The sequence below is a fragment of the Meleagris gallopavo genome, unplaced genomic scaffold (assembly GCF_000146605.3).
Source record: "Meleagris gallopavo isolate NT-WF06-2002-E0010 breed Aviagen turkey brand Nicholas breeding stock unplaced genomic scaffold, Turkey_5.1 ChrUn_random_7180001948501, whole genome shotgun sequence".
NCBI classification, from domain to species: Eukaryota; Metazoa; Chordata; class Aves; order Galliformes; family Phasianidae; genus Meleagris; species Meleagris gallopavo.
This window is the reverse complement of record NW_011210228.1, coordinates 7,385-23,632: the sequence shown is the minus strand read 5'-3', so window position 1 is coordinate 23,632 and position 16,248 is coordinate 7,385. Positions and strand designations below refer to the sequence as shown.

General features: G+C 55.1%; 1 protein-coding gene across 1 annotated transcript in view; it reads left to right on the top strand.

Moving 5' to 3' along the window:
* The window catches only part of ZNF638 (zinc finger protein 638), a 29,738-nt gene that overhangs the window by 8,118 nt on the left and 5,372 nt on the right, over positions 1-16,248 (top strand). The window contains 20 exon segments of the mRNA XM_031557692.1: positions 9-371; positions 4,106-4,167; positions 4,375-4,413; positions 5,637-5,944; positions 7,039-7,208; positions 7,210-7,377; positions 7,841-7,987; positions 8,257-8,388; positions 8,654-8,712; positions 8,890-8,942; positions 9,499-9,570; positions 9,758-9,937; positions 10,028-10,099; positions 10,370-10,422; positions 10,815-10,946; positions 11,089-11,217; positions 11,514-11,555; positions 11,793-11,933; positions 12,253-12,378; positions 13,483-13,532. Coding sequence (XP_031413552.1) covers positions 9-371; positions 4,106-4,167; positions 4,375-4,413; positions 5,637-5,944; positions 7,039-7,208; positions 7,210-7,377; positions 7,841-7,987; positions 8,257-8,388; positions 8,654-8,712; positions 8,890-8,942; positions 9,499-9,570; positions 9,758-9,937; positions 10,028-10,099; positions 10,370-10,422; positions 10,815-10,946; positions 11,089-11,217; positions 11,514-11,555; positions 11,793-11,933; positions 12,253-12,378; positions 13,483-13,532 — 2,498 coding nt within the window.

Below are 16,248 nucleotides of genomic sequence, written 5' to 3'. Positions count from 1 at the left end.
TGGCGCAGCCCGTCGTGCCGCCGCTCATCTCGCAGCCCGTCGTGCCCGCCCTCCCCCAGCCGCCCTTCTCGGCAGAGCTGCTGGCCATCCTGGAGCAGCGGGACAGGATCCAGCACGAGGCCGGGAGCAGCCAGCCCAGCGCCCAGAGCTCCGGGATGGGGCAGAAGCCCTTCCAGACGCAGCCCGAAGGGCCCATTAAGTCCCCCTTTGGCGTTGTGAAGGCGTCGTGGCTCCCATCCTTCCTGCAGTCTGACTCGCAGAAGATCAAACGCTTGCCCACCCCGTCAATGATGAATGACTACTATGCGACGTCGCCGAGAATATTCCCACATATGTGTTCTCTGTGTAACGTAGAATGCGCTCGTATGAAGGTGAGTGTCTTTAAAGATTATTGCCATAGTTGTACCCAGCTCCTTACCCGCTGCTCTGTGTGGCGAGCCGATGCTTACTGGCTGTGCTGCCGCTCGGCAGTCTGAGTGCTGATGTGCCGGTGTCAGACGGTGAGAAGCGGTGTCGGTGCGGGATTAGCTCCGTGCCGCACAGCGTGCTCTGTTTCCAGCCTCGTGCGCGTTGTTTGGGTTGCTCTCGTGTTAAAACCGAGGTCTGCCTTTGGATTTCGAGCAGCAGAACAAACCCTTCGTCACCTGCTTAAACCGTTGACGCTGCCTGGTTGTCGGCAGTGCTGTGCTGAGCCAGCGGGGCAGGTGAGACGTTGGTGTGCTCAGCCCTGCAGCTGCAGAGCCGATGCTGACAGAGCGCTGCTCGTCTGTACGAACGTCACCCCGGCTGTCCCCAGGGATGGCTCCCAGCTGCGAGCCGTGCACACAGCACTCCATCCAGCCACCCGGGCTGCCGAGCTACGAGCAGCATCAGCCCTTGGTGGAAGAAGAGGAAGGAAGGAGAGAGAGAAGAGAATCCTGAAAGCTATAGGTGTTCCTTGAAGGAGCTGAGATGTGTCGAAACCCATAGGAACGTAACTTGAAATAACAGCGTGGTTTGTTATCAGTGCCGTGCGTTGGAATTTGAAGTAGCTTTCGACAGACGGGAAGCGGTGTGGGGCAAAGCCGTGCAAGGTTGCAGCAGCGCAGGCGGTCAGTGGCTGCTGCAGCGCTGCCAGCTGCACCAGGGACGTCGCAGCGCTGAAGCTGTCCTGGTCAGGAAGAACTGCGGCAGGACGGCGGGTTGGGACACTGAAGGGGAAGCTCCGTTTCAGAGAAGAATGTCTAAAATGGAACAGGCAGCACGTGAGGATTTGTGTTAACCGCCGGGCAGAGCGCTCGGGGAAATGCCCTCTGTTCCTGTGTGAGCTGCTGAAGTACTGAGCCTCCTGCTCGACGGGTTGCAGGCGCTGCCGGGGAGCTGAGTTTTCCTCGGAGCTGCGGGGCTGTGGCTTTGTGTCCCAGTGTGGGTTCCCATGTTGACATCGCTGCCTTTCCTCCCTCCCTGAGCTGAGCTCTGTGGGAGCACAGAGCTGCTTTGGGAGGTGGCAGTTCCTGCTGCGATGCGTGCCTTTGGGATGCTGTGCTGCAAACTGCTGCCTTTGTGACGGGGCAAACTGGGAAGGTTTGATCGTGGAATCGCCGAGGTTGGAAGAGTCCTGAGAGCACCGGGTCCAACCTCCACCTGCCTCCACTATTTCCCCACTGGCTGAGTCCTGCAGTGCAGCATCTGGATATGGTGGTGTGTTTGGAAAGAAGTGCAGCGATGGCTCACAGCACAGCAGGTGCTGAGTTACGGAGCGTATCGAATGAGAAGAACCTTCTTAGCAGCACTAAAAGAGACTCCACGTCTAACAGCAGAGTTACAGCGCTGCTGACTTAGAGTTCAGAGCGCTCATGATGAGCATTTATTTTGTTGTGACTCTTTGGCAGTGCAGTCCCACACGGCTGCAGTGCCCATGGAGGACAGCCCATGTCAGAGCCGTGACCCCACTGCTCCATCTCTGCATCCCCAGGCTGTGTCCCTTTGGCCCCCAGCCTGCCTGTCCCACGTGGAGCCCAGCCTGACGTGCCCTGCAGCATCTGCCTGTTTTTCTTGGGTATTTGGCATTGCTTGGATGAAACCAAGGCTGAAACACCTCTGAGAGATCTCAGCATAGCAAAATCGAGAGCTCTGTCTGGAGTGTCACACACCCAAATATGTCTGTGCTTCTCGTCCTGTCATCTGAGCACACCTTGGATGCCTCTCCATGGAGCTGCCTGCACCTGAGGGCAGCGCTGTGTGGCACAGCTCTGCTCTGGAAGAGACCCACGAGAAGCACTGCAGTGCTGCTGTACACAGTGGGTCAGCAGAAGGACGTCTCTGTCCTGATGAAGAATGATCCTGCCCTCTGTCAGGTGGAACCTCACCTTGCTGTTCTCTGACAGCCTCCCCAGCAGGGTAAAGCATGCTGTGAACGCTTCTCTTTCACTTCAGCAGTGGCGATAGTGGAGCACTGAAGTGTGACTTCTGCTTTCGGCCGCCTCATTTCCAACCCACGGGGGATGGTAACACAGCAGCAGCTCTGTGCCCCCAGCCCAGCACCACGCCTTCACAGAACCACAGAACGGCCCGGGTTGGAAGGGACCTCAAGGATGATGAAGCTCCAACCCCCCCCAATGCAGGGCCACCAACCTGCACATCTCACAGCAGCCCAGGCTGCCCAGGGCCCCATCCTTGCTGGCCTCGAACACCTCCAGGGATGGACGGGGATCCACAGCCTCTCTGGGCAGCTGTTCAGCACCTCCCCACTCTCACAGCAAACAGCTTCCCCTGACACCCAACCTTGCGGTGCTTGCCCCCTGCTTTAACAGGTGGGTGGTGAGGCTCCTGGGCTGGGTGATGCGCAGAGGTCCCTGCAGCCCTCACCGGTGCTGGGGCCGCCCCTGTGGTCACTGCTGGAGAGGCCAGGAGTCGGCTGGAGAGGAGGGATAGCACACATGGAGGCTGCTGTGACGGTGTCAGGATGCATCGCTGCAGTGAAGGCTGGAAGAAGAGGAGGACGTGAGCTTGTTGGGAAGGAGGATCACTGTGAGCTGAAGGCTGGGATTGCTCTCCAGCAGCGCAGCTGGGATGCACAGAGCTCGTAGTGCTGCCCTGCTGCTGCTGTGTGTGCTGTGCAGGCAGTGCTGCTGTGAGCCTGCAGGTTGTTCCAGCAGCCTGCTCCCCTGCCCTTCCCTCGCTGTGACACGTGGACTGGCTGATACTGCTTCAGGAACTGGAAATAGCTCTGGTTTCTTTACGAGCACCCAACCAGTGGTGTGCTGGGCACACGGTGTTCCCCACTGGCACGCTTTGAGGAAGCCATCGCCAACTTCCCATCGAAGCACCGTGTTGGCCTTGCAGCCCGTGAGCAACTTCCCGCCAGCTGAGTGCTTTGTGGAGTCTTAGAACGGTTTTATTGTCCTTTGTTAGCGGCCAGCTTGCAATTGGAAGGGCTGTGCGTGCTGTCAGGGCAGCCCTGGTTTGCGAGGCGGCTGCTGCGCTCCCCAAAGCACCGCAGTGGGTGCTGCCTGCAGGGCTCAGTGCTTGTCCACTGCCAGCCTCCAGCAGCAGGTTCAGTTCCCGTCATCAGCTCAGCGCTGTCATTTGAGGACGGTCTGCAGAGCTACCCGTGCCTTTGTGCTTCCCTCAAACACGTGGAGGAGTTCCCAGCTCTGAGGGCTGGCGCTGTGTTGTGCTTCACCCCCCCCCAAGCAGGGCTTTGGTCACAGCTCTCCTCCAGAGCAATCGTGGGGCCGGTGAGGTGCGTGATGAGCTCTGGGATCAAGGTGTGGTTGGCAGTGATGGTGCTGGGCAGGGTGAGCCGTGCTGGGGCTGGAGCTCCGGGGCCCTCCTGGTGGTGCATCGTGTTGGCAGCTCAGCACAGCACAGCACAACATGTGGGCTCACGCAGCCCAGCAGCCACGGAGGCAGTTATGCTCTGTGTTCTGCAGCAGCCTCCCCCCGTCGTTGCGTGTTTCAGCTCCGGCACCAAGGATGCCGGTGCCAGGAGAGCAGTCTGACCTCGCTGCCTTGCTGGTAGGGCTGGCGATGGGAGGGGAGGCATGATGGCACTGCAGCTTGTGGCCCGACGTGGGCGTGCTGTGTGCTCACCCACCCCCTGTGCTGTGTTCTCTCCCCCCAGGACTGGATCCTGCACCAGAACACCCCTTCCCACATCGAGAGCTGCCGCCACTTGCGACAACAGTAAGGCTTTTGTTTCAAAACGGGGGGGGAAAACGTGTTTTCTGTGCACGGGGGTCCTGCGGGTGGGGCTCCCAGTGTGAAACTGAGCCCAGTGTGGGGTGGGGGTGGGGGTGGGAGCCTGGGGGCTGAGCTGCAGCGTTCCCTGGGAGCTGCGTTTGGGTGAGGATGGAATCTCCTCGCTGACAGCCGTGTTTCTGACACCCACAGGTACCCCGATTGGAACCCCGAGTCTCGCTCTTCAAAGCGGTAACCACTCCTTGATTACAGCTTCTTCTTAATTTGCTGCAAGTGCTCATTAACCCGATTCGTTTTCCAGCTTTGTTTACTGCCGGGCTGTATTGGCCTTGCCGTTCCCTTTCTGTGGTACAATCACACGGGCCATCAGAGCAGCTTTTGTCCCCAGTTCCTTAGTAACACCAGTGTTGTGTTAACACAGAACTCCTCGAGCCAGCTCAGCAGAGCAGCTAAAGGAATCTCAGTGAGTTTGGGTTGTTTTATTGCTCCGATGTATGTACGTATTTCAACTGAAGTGCAGATAGGAGCGATGGGGCTTTTGCTTCTGCTGCTTGTCCCGTGGCTTCCCATCAATTACACATCCTGAGAAGCTGAACACTGAGTTAACAACAAAAACAACTCAGTATGGGCAGGACAATGGCAAGGGGCAGGCCAGGCTGCTGTGGCTTGGTGCGTGCCATGGCTCTTCTGGAACGCTTTGGGTAACACCGCTCAGAGGGCTGTGGGGCCCTGGGCAGCCTGAGATGATGGGGGGTGGGATTGGGGGGGGCTTAGGATGCCTTCCAACCCAACTGTTATATGATTTTGGCCTTCTGTGATCTTTGGGGACCCTTCCAACCCAAGTCAAGTCATTCTATGGTTCTATGACCTTTAAGGACCCTCGGAACCCAAGCGTTCTATGGTTCTGTGACCTTCAAGGACCTTTCAAACCCCAGCATTCCATGGTTCTTCTATCTTTGAGATCCCTTCCAACCCCAGCATTCCATGGTTCTGTGACCTTCAAGGACCCTTCCAACCCAACCCCAACATTCCATGGTTCTATGCTCTTTAAGGACCCTTCCAACCCAACCCCAGCATTCTATGGTACTGTGACCTTCAAGGACCCTTCCAACCCAAGCCATTCCATGGTTCTGTGACCTCTAAGGACCCTTCCATCCCAACCCAGCATTCTCTGGTTCTGTGCTCTTTAAGGACCCTTCCAACCCAAGCCATCCCATGGTTCTGTGACCTCTAAGGACCCTTCCATCCCAACCCAGCATTCTCTGGTTCTGTGCTCTTTAAGGACCCTTCCAACCCAAGCCATCCCATGGTTCTGTGACCTTTAAGGACCCTCCCAACCCAAGCCCAGCATTCCATGGTTCTTCTCTCTTTGAGATCCCTTCCAACCCACCCCATTCAGCGACTCTATGATTTTCTACCATGTCGGAACTCACCAGAAGCCTCTCTTTCCTTAGGAATGCCGCGGACAGGAAGGAGAACCAGACTCCCAAGCACCGCTCCAACTCGGCCAGCCCCGGCCCCAGGCGCCCGAGGCCCGCAGGCTCCAGCCATGCTCCCCGTCACTCCCGCTCACGCTCCAGGAGCCCGGGCCGCTACCGCCCAGCACGACCCAGGAGCCGAAGCCCCCGGCCGGTGCGACGCCTGAGCCCCAGGCACTGGTCACGGTCACCTCAGAGGTCCAGGAACCCCCTGAGGGGCAGCCCGCGGCCGCAGCGCTCCTCCAGCAATGACTGGTCGTCGAGGAGGGCCAGCAGATCCCAGGGTACAGTGAGATGCTGTTGGTTGGGCGGGTCGTGGCCTCGGGGTGGGCGTTCGGGAGGTTCTTGTGGAGGATTTAGTTGTTATAAAGGGGTGGTGCTTAAAGGGCTTTCTGTGGGGACTGCAGCACCTCCCCACAAAGCCAGGCTGAGGGAGCTGGGCTGTTCAGCATGGAGAAGAGAAGCTGCGGGGTGACCTCAGTGCAGCCTGCGGGACCTCAAGGGAGCCTGCAGACGGGAGGGGATCAGCTCTTGGAAAGGGGAGAAACAGCAGGAATGGTTGGAAGGTGAGGGAGGGCAGATTTCAGTTGGGTGTCAGGGGAAGTTGTTTGCTGTGAGAGTGGGGAGGTGCTGAACAGCTGCCCAGAGAGGCTGTGGATCCCCGTCCATCCCTGGAGGTGTTCGAGGCCAGCAAGGATGGGGCCCTGGGCAGCCTGGGCTGCTGTGAGATGTGCAGGTTGGCGGCCCTGCATTGGTGTGGGGGGGGTTGGAGCTTCATCATCTTTGAGGTCCCTTCCAACCCGGGCTGTTCTGTGATTCTGTGCAGCATCCTAGGATCTGGTTCAGTTTGTTAGGCTGCCCAGTGGCTCTCTGCTCAGCTCTCTGCTCAGCTCTCTGCTCAATAGCTGTAGGAAATGGTGAGTAAATCCAGCCGGGGTGGTCTCTGCCCAAAATACTGCAATGTTGGAGGTTTTGTTGGCTTTGTAGTTTGTCAGCTTTAAGGATACAAACTGCAAGAGAGCTCCTGGGGGAGAGAGGTTGGGGCAAATGATCACAGAATCATAGAATCACAGAATGGCCTGCGTTAAAAGGACCCCAATGCTCATCCAGTTCCAACCCCTGCTGTGTGCAGGTCGCCAACCAGCAGCCCAGGCTGCCCAGAGCCACAACCAGCCTGGCCTCGAATGCCTCCAGGGATGGGGCATCATTTCCACTGATCTCCACCAAAAGATGTGGTACAGGAGATTGAAGGTGTGTCAGACCATTGAAAAGTGGCACAATAACATCAGGTCTGGAGGAAACCGAAGCTGCAGTGAGCTGAGCAGCAGCAGAGGTAAAGCAAAGACAAAAGCAGGCTTCTTTTCCCTTCCCTTGGCAGACAGGAAGGCAGCTCTGGAGGCGGTGATGAAAACGTTGGGACCCGGCTTTGTGGCCGAGTTCAACAAGCACAAATCATCACAAGCATCCGCACCTGGGGCGTCGGGCTCAGGGAAGTCAGCACCCTGTCACGGAGCAGCAGGGAAGGTGCCTGGGAATGGGAAGAAAACCCCCCAAAACGAGCACCGCTGTGAAGGCCGTAAAGAAGGACGCGGTTCCTCCGCCTGCACCCGGCTCCTCTCCTCAAAGTGATGAACTGCCCCAAGAGAAGGAGGTGGAAGAGGAGGAGGAGGACTCTCCTGCAGGGCCCAGCAGGCCTCGTGCTGCTCCGTATAACCGGGTGATTATTGATGTCCTCTGCCATTCTTGGTAGTTCCTGGCCTCCGATGCTGGGAGGCAGCATTGAAAGGAGGGCTGTGGGGCTGTGCAGCTCCTCGCCCGTACAGCCCAGGGATGGCAGAGGTGCTTAGCTCTGCATCAAAGCAGAAAGGCTGTGTGTGGCTGTACGAGCTCAGTGGCGCTGCGCAGTGCCCTGTAGTGCTGTGCACAGTGCTGCCATCCCTGCCGTGGCATTTTGGCAGCTGGGTGGTCTGTAAGTGAGCTCCCTTCCAGCTCGAGCATTCTCCATTTGGCACAGTGGGTTTGCCTTTGTGCCCAGAAGGCCAAACCCCAAGCACTACAGCACATTGAGTGGTCTGTGTGCTTCGGGCTCAGAGCGAGCTCTGTTACACGTCGTGTCCTCCTGCCTCTCGTGGGAGTAGACGTGGAAAGTGCTGATCTTTAGCTTTGTCTGTAATGTGCAGCTGTTGAGAGAGGAGCTGCTGAACTGTGGGACGGTCCTTCAGATCTCCAACTTACCAGACGATGGCTTTTCAGACCAGGACATCAAAAAGATCGTGCAGCCCTTCGGCAAAGTCAGCGACCTGATCGTGCTCCGCTCCAGGAACAAGGTCAGTTCCCTGCCGGCGGGATGGGCAGACACTGAGAACCTCTTCCTGAACCCTCAGCTCGTCCTTCTGGATAGGAGTTCGACATCAGAAGTGGGGTGTGTGGTCGTGGCTTAGCTGGGGGTGCGCACTGCGTTACTGCGTGGTGCTGCGCGAGGAGCTGGGCTGCTTTATCCAGGCTTCAGCAGTGAGGATAGAGAGGAATAGGGGCGGTTGTGAGCAGCTCCTGCAAAGAGCTGCAGCAACGAGGGCTGAAGGTGCCTCTGTTTTAGGCCTACTTGGAAATGAACTACAAGGAGGCAGTGATAGCAGCTGTGAAATATGGTGAAACTGTGCCAGTGCTGGTGAATGGGAAACAGGTGAAGATCAGCGTCGCAGAGAAGCCCAAAGCATCTCCCAGCCAGGTAACGGGGTGCTGGTGAGCACTGTGTGTGCCTGCCTTGCTATTTTGATCCAGAAACTGATCTTCGCAAGGAAAGCAGTGACTTTAGCACTTGTATTTTACATGTCCTTCGTACCAACTGCAGTCTGAGGTAGACAGGAAACCCCTCTCACAAATCCCAATTCCAGCTTGATGTTTTTCTCAGTTAAACTGCCATCTGCAGTAGTTGAGCAGTGAGAGGAGCAGCCTGTGTGAATGGGGCACTGACGTTCCTCCTTCTCCTCCAGGCCAAAACAAGTGTCAGAAAGAAGACTCGGATCATCAAGAAAGTGGCCTCAAGCACCAAGTAAGTCCTGCCGTTACCTCCATCATGTCTCTGCTCCTTAGAGCCACTGCAAACTAAACGGATTTGTGTTTTCTTTTTGAGTTTTGCTGGTTTGGGAACATGTTTAGCTGCTCACATTCATTAATTGTATTTGAAACTCAGTTTTCTTTATTTTTTTTCCCCTCCTGCTTTTAATAGAAAACACCCAACCACCTCCGCCGCCGCCACCAAGACGACAAAAATGATTGCAGGTGAGGTTTTGTCCACCTCTCATCTGTGCTATCTCTCCTGTTGCCTTCTCAGTTTGTTCCCATCTGTCTGGTTTTCTGTGAGTGCCTTTTTCCAGTAGTGAGAGCTGTACTGGGGTGTCCATCCCTTGGGTGGATCCCTGCCGTGCTGACTTGAAACACCAACCCACAAAAGCCCTGAGGCACCAGCAGGAGATGCAGGAATTGATCTGTGCCTGTACTCTGTAGCTTGAACTGTCTGTCTGTCTGTCTGTCTGGTAACACCTGGCTTCATCCTCCGTAAACGAACAGTTCACAGTCCTGAAAGGAGGAGGAAGCAAACCTTCTGCAGCAGTTTGGTCAGCAGAAGCTGAGATGAGCTCAGCACCAAAGCTGCTTTGGCTTTCCTTCGCGACTGCTGTTGGTTGCCATACAGGTTCAGTTTTGGTGCTTTTTGGTCACGGCTGCTGCAGGTCGAGCTCTTCTCTGTGCCTTTTTGTGCTCTCTGGTTTGAATGCTCACAAATTAGGATTTGAGAGAGAAGCATTTCGACTGACCTGTGGCTGGATGTTCCACCTAGGCAAAAAGGAGAAAACCAAGAAGCCCGTGGGGACCAAAGAGAGTAAAGCCAAGAAGACTTCAGACACTGCAGGTAAGACAAAGGAGGTCACGCAGGGCTCTGGAGGGAGGAGGTGGTGGTGGTGGGGCTGCTCCTGCGTGCACGTTTCCTCCTCTGTGGCAGCGAGTGGGGATTTGCAGCAGGACGACCCAGGGCTCACAGCTCTGCTCTGTGCAGTGCACGCAACTGAAGAACCCTTTTTTCTGCCGCTTCCTTCCAGACCAGTCGGAAGAAAATGAATCAAAAGACCTTCAGAGCTCACCGGAAAGTGGGGTGGGAGCTGAGGAAGGTGAGCTGGTCGAGGCCAGCAGTGCTGCAGAAGGGGACGATGGTGTCACAGAGCCCACGAAGGCAGGAGAGGCTCAGTCCAAAGCTGTGGGCAACCCTGCGCCGTTACCGGGTAATCCTGCTGTTAGACCTCTGCTCCTTGTCAGTGAAGTTTAATGCTGTGATATCTTGAGAGTTTATTTTTTTAACTCTACTTTTGTAGAGAAAGCTGCCCAGGTGCTTCAGGCGGTGCCGGCGGGCTCGGATGGGCAGAAGGAAGCTTTAATTGATGGAGGTGAGCTGCAAACTGACAGGTTTCTTCATTTCTGTCCTGAGTCTTTCTGCTGTGGTGAATTGAACCAGCACAACGTTGAGGTGTTTCTTTGGTTCTTCCTTAAGACTGTTCTTCCTGAGAGCTCTTGCACGTGGCTCTCTTGTTTTTCACCACAACAGCAGCGATAAAATGTTAAGGATAACACCAGACGTCCTTAAAGCTCTGCTGCAGCTGAAGAGATGTGCACAGCTACGGAAGTAACACCCCTCTCCTGTCTGTTTTATTGCATAGAAGCTTCTGCAGTGACTGTGAAGAGCGAAGAAGCAGCAGAGCTGGGCAGCAAGGTCAGTGTGATGGGGCTTCGTTCTGGGGCTGCTTCCCTGCTCATCTGCTGCCTGCAAACCTCTGCTTGAAATGCTCTGCTGATTTCTTGGGAGGAAGGGCAGGTTTCCTCCTGGCTGCCTGCACTTTGGCAGATGTCTGCCTTTCCCAGAGAGGCTGTGGATGCCCCATCCCTGCAGGCATTCAAGGCCAGGCTGGATGTGGCTCTGGGCAGCCTGGGCTGCTGGTTGGTGACCTGCACACAGCAGGGGGTTGGGACTGGATGAGCTTTGTGCTCCTTTTCAACCCAGATGCTATGGTCCTTCCCCATGGTCTGCCCACTCTTGCTCACTGCCTTTCCAGCAGTTTCCACCCGGGCTGGAGGAGGAGCAGTGACACTTCCCTTTGTTTGCAGGAAGCTGATGATGTGTGCGTGGTTCTGGTTTCAAACCTGCCTGAGAAAGGATATTCAGTGGAGGAAGTTTCCAACCTGGCAAAGCCATTCGGAGGGCTGAGAGATGTGTTAATTGTGTCATCTCATAAAAAGGTATCGCGCTCATCTGGGGACGTTTCTACTGACACGAGCAGCAGATACGCCTTTAATGCACGTAACGTGGCAGACACTGGTGTGAGGTGGCTCTGGTAATTGTCAGCCTCTGCTCATTGTGGTGCTTTCTTCCTTTTAAAAGGCGTATCTTGAAATCAACAAAAAGTCTGCAGAGTCCATGGTGAAGTTTTACACCTGCTTTCCCATGACGCTGGATGGGAATCAGCTGTGCATCACTATGGCACCTCAGCATAGGAGTGTGAAAGATGAAGTAAGTGCAGAATGTGCTGATGCTGTGTGCTGTGTGCTGACCCTGGAGTGCAGAGCAGGGCTCTGTGTTGAGCTGACAGCTCTGTCCTGGTGAAGGCCAGTTATCTTCAGTGCCTTTCTCGGTCCCCGTGTCCTGATATTAACATGACAAGGTGTCACAAATTATGCTCGTTTTATTAATTAAGCAGGCAGAAAGATGTCATTAGCACTAGGCTGTGTGTGACTGCTGGCTGGCTGCTGCTAGTGAAGCCGTGTCTTGCAGTTTCAATCTTACAGCTTTCCTTTCCCCCCTTCCAGGAAGCGATATTCACTGCTATCATCAAAGACTCCGACCCGAAGGTGAGTTGCTGCCACTCCAGCTGTAAAAGTGTGCTCAGCTTCCTCCAGGCTAAAGCGGGAGCTGGCTCACTTATCCGAGACTGCTTTGGAATTCAACGTTTCTGTGCGCCTTCGTGGGCCAACTCAAGGAGTAAATGCTGGCTGTTGGGTGGGAGCGATGGATGCTCTCCATGCTGCTCTCCTCCCCTGGCCCTGCAGGCACTGCTGGGGTTGAGGCAGCCCATCCCTTGCCTTTAGGTGAACGCTGAGGTGGTGCAGCACCAGTTTGTGCACCTGGGGAACTTACCAGAGGAAGGGTACAGAGAATTCGAGGTGGTTTGCGTGGGGCTGCGCTTTGGGAAGGTCGATCATTACGTTGTGCTGAAGAACAGAAACAAGGTAAGCGGCTCTCCGTGCTGTGCAGCACCACCTCGTAACAAAAACACTGGGCTTTTCTTCTCACTGCGGCAGCGTTCGGCTGATGGCAGATGCAGAAGGGTCATAATGGTGCTGTGGGCTTTTTTTATTCATCAAATATTTCACGATAGAGCTGGAAAGCTCTGATCCCACAGTGCCTGATGGTCACAGGGTAAGGAGGTGAGGGGTCTGCAGTGGGAGTGCGGTCTGGTTATTTTCATAGCCACCCCCTCCAGCTTGCCCTGCAGTACAGAAGTAAGGTAGAAGAGCACTGTTTGAAGCTTGTCTTCCTTTGTTTCAGGCAATCCTGCAGCTGGAGAGTCCCAAGGCTGCCAGGTCCATGTTCTGCTTCCTGAACCAGTACTCGTACACCATGGGGGAGCACACCCTGACCTGTACCTTGTCCCCCAGCAGGCAGCAAGCTGACGTAAGCTTTCTTTTCTCATTACTACCTTACTGTGGCACAGAACAACCTTTCCCCAAAGAGCAGTCGGTGGGGTAACGTTGGTTTTGCACGAAGCATTTGCTTTTGTGGATGATGGGGGAGCTGGGTAAGAGCCTTTGTGCCAGAGCGTGGTAAGGATGCGGTGCTGTGTGCTTGGCCTCCATGCCTGTCTCTCTTTTACAAACATTCGTTGGTTCTCTTTTGACTGATGAAATATTCCTTAAAGAAGGATGAGGAGAGAAGGGAAGAGAGCAGGAAAGCACCTCCTTACTGCAGGTTAGAAAGGGATTGATGGCTGAAGGGAATGGAGAAGCTCCATTATTGCTTGGTTTGTCTTCCAGCAGTTTGGCTACATTTGGTCCCTTTGCTTCAAAGCTTGGCTGCTCTGTCAGCATCACTCGTTCCTCCAATAGATAAATTTCCCTCTGTAAGCAAAGCAGTGATGCTTTATTTCACCCAGAGGGTGGTGAGGCACTGGAGCAGGTTGCACAAGGAGGCTGTGGATCCCCATCCCTGCAGGCACTCAAGGCCAGGCTGGATGTGGCTCTGGGCAGCCTGGGCTGCTGGTTGGTGACCTGCACACAGCAGGGGGTTGGGACTGGGTGAGCACTGGGGGCCTTTTCAATCCAGGCCATTCTGTGATTCTGTGATGCCAAGCTGTGTGGTTGGAGCTCAGCTGGGCTCTGTCTGTAGGACAGCCTGCAGGCGGCCTGTAGAATGCTGTTAGGAAAGAAATCTCAATGCTTTTTTCAGGACCACGTGGCCTTGCACTACAAGCAGGTGGCTGCAAAGCTTGGCTGGGTGCTTGTGTTTTTTCAGAAGTCACTTCATTTTAGGTAGTTCTCTATCACAGAAAACAGAGTTAGCGAGTCTTAAAGACCATAACTCTACCCAAACCCAGCTCAGAAGGTGAGGCAATAAAGGCACAGCGATGCACTGCACGTGTTGGCATCAGCACTTCCTGCATGGCCGTGTGCCTCTTGGTTGTAGAGCAGCGTGGGCCCGGGCTGTGACTGCTCCGTGGTGTGAGTGCTGTGCTGGTGCTCCTGGAAGCCACGGGTACTGAACCCCACTTTTACTTTTCAGCCTGAAGCTGTGAAAAAAGAAGTGAAGAAGGAGGAGGCGGGCAGAGGAAGGTATGCCGTGCAGGTGGTGTTCGTTCTGGGTGGCGTGGACAGCTGAGATGAGATGGATGCTCTGTGAGCGAGCGTGATGGGCAGAGGTGCAGGGAGAGCTGTGTGTGAGTGCCCACACAGCGGGGAGCTGGGCTGCAGTCCTGTGCTGCGGGCAGTGCGCAGAGGTGTGTTAACAACCACGGCCAGGATTTTGCCACAGCTCCTGGAAGGTGTGCTTGGATTCCCAGCGGTAAGATGCTTCCCTTGTGTCAAAGCAAGGGCTGCACTGTGTCACACGGTGCTCTGCTCTTTCTGTTCCCAATGGAACAGATTCCCTGCAGCTTCCTCCTTTAACTTATTAACCTCTGCTTCATGCTGTGATGCGGGTGCCTGAGTTGATTTTACAAATGTTTGGTGCTCTGTTAACATCAGAACTGGGAAATGGAGATTTTTGGAGTGGTCCATTAAAAAAAACTGAGTTACAGACATTGCTCGTGGTAAAACCTCTCGTGGTGGAGTAACTGTTGGTTGGTTTTTGTCTCGGTTCTGTTTTGGGAACCCTTCTGTAAGGGGTCGGAGCATCACAGGGGCTCCTGGTGATGCATATGGCTGAAAGCAGTGTGTGACTCAAAGCTGTGTATGTGGAGGAGTTTTGTCCTTACAGCACCAACACAAATTTCCCTACAAGGGGTAGCATCACACCACTACTGTCTGCCACGGTGTTTCTACAAAGCTGTCTCTCTCAGCCCCAGACTTCGTGCAGCTTCCCCTGCTGCAGGGGAAGGGAAGCACTGAGTTCCTCTGTGCAGCGAGGCAGGTGAGCCCTCGGGCTGCGCGCTGCTAACCCTAAACCAGAGCACTGTGCTCCCACTGCTGCACAGCTCTATTCCTGCAGGTAAGGGTCTGCACGTTCCTCCTTCTGGGGCAGCCCTTCCTGGGAGGCAGAAATTACTTGAAACGTTGTTCTGTTTGGAAGGACCTCATCATGGTTTCCTGCAAGAGGTGGAGCGGCGGAAAGTTCTGCCTCTGCTTACCTCCAGCATTGCGCTGCTCCCCAGCAAAGGTCCGTCAGCTTTCCATCAGCATGCTTTCCCCCAGCCCTGTGGCTGGAGCTCCAGCCCATTTCCAGACATGCTGATGCATTTTGCTGTTTTCTCTTCGTTTCTTTGATCAGCTCAAATAGCTGAAAGCTTCTGTCACCCTGAGCTGACGTGGGCTGTGGCTCCGCTGTGTCACAGAGGGTGGCAGAGGGCACAACCTGCATGTTGCTGTAAGTGCTGTACTCTGCATTCCCTGCAGGAATGGAGGCCAAGCAGGGCTCAGGCAGGCACTGAGTTGAGCTTCCCATGCAGCAGTGATGCTCCTGGGCTCCCACAGCTGCACTGTGTGTCTGGGGGCTGTCTGGTGATGTTTTCCTGCCAGACACGTGAGACCTCAACTTGGAGGTCTGTAGGATGCTCAAGAAGAGAAAACAACCCGTTTTGCTTTTAGAACGCAGTCGGTGTTTGACCAGCATAGGTTTTGTGCTGTCCCTGCAGCAGGAGCAGCAGCTCAGCCCAGCTGCTTACACACAGTGGTGCATTTTGAACCCCAGAACGTGCCACACTGACAGGCCGTGTCTGTGCACCATGGCTGAGCACACGGGTGCTGCTTTGAGGGAGCTTTTGAAGCTTCCTCCTTTCTTCTCTGGCATTTCATAGCAGCAGAATACAATGCCTGTGGTTTGACCCAAGGATTTTAACAGCGTTTGCCACTTTTCGTCTCTCTGCCTCCTTACGCTGTGTGTTCATCTTGGAGCCTCAGCATTTCCCTCAGCACTGCCCCCCGTTTGATCTAGCCTTATGTTTCTTTGATGGCTCCACGCTGAGGGTGGAGCCATAACAACAGCTTTTCTTGTTCCGTTTCTGCCAGGTCTGTACAAACAGACTTTTTTCTCTCTGCTCCTCATTCATGTGCCCAGGCCCTACAGAGCCATGGTGCAGCCAGCTCTGTTGTGCACGACCTCCGCCCGTGTGCTTGTTTCAGCACCCAGTGACACTGCTGGGATCATAGAATCACAGAATGGCCTGGGTTGAAAAGGACCCCAATGATCATCGAGTTTTGACCCCCCTGCTGTGTGCAGGTGGCCAAGCAGCAGCCCAAGCTGCCCAGAGCCACATCCAGCCTGGCCTTGGATGCCTGCAGGGATGGGGCATCCACAGCCTCCTTGGGCAGCCTGTTCCACTGCCTCACCACCTTCTGGCTGAAAAACTTCCTCCCCCTAAAACCTCCTCCCTCCCCCTAAAACCCAACCTGACGTTAAAAAGCCATCAGGCTCATTGCTGCTTTGGAAGAGTTGAGTGCAGGAGGTGAGTGAGCACAGAGCCCTCAGATGGAACAGAACTGTGCTGTCCTCAGAGGTACCAGAGCAATGGTAACGGGTCGGTGGCGAGCTGTGCCTTCAGCCGGGACCTGAGCTGCTGCATGGGCTCCCAGCAGCACAGATGGGGCACGTGGCTCTGAGTGCGGCCTCGGGAGCTCTGAGTCCTGGTGACACAACCAGGGTTTGGCTGCACCGGGGCTCGTATAGAACTAACCAGCCGTTTGCCTCCGTGTTGTAATTGCTTTAACATTGGTAGGTGAGACTTCCAAACGCTGAGTGCGGATGCGGCAGGAAGTGGCACACCACTGGCATCAGGAGCTTACTGCTAACTCTAGAATTCTCAACATAGTTTGATTGCTTCTGTGTTTTTTTTTT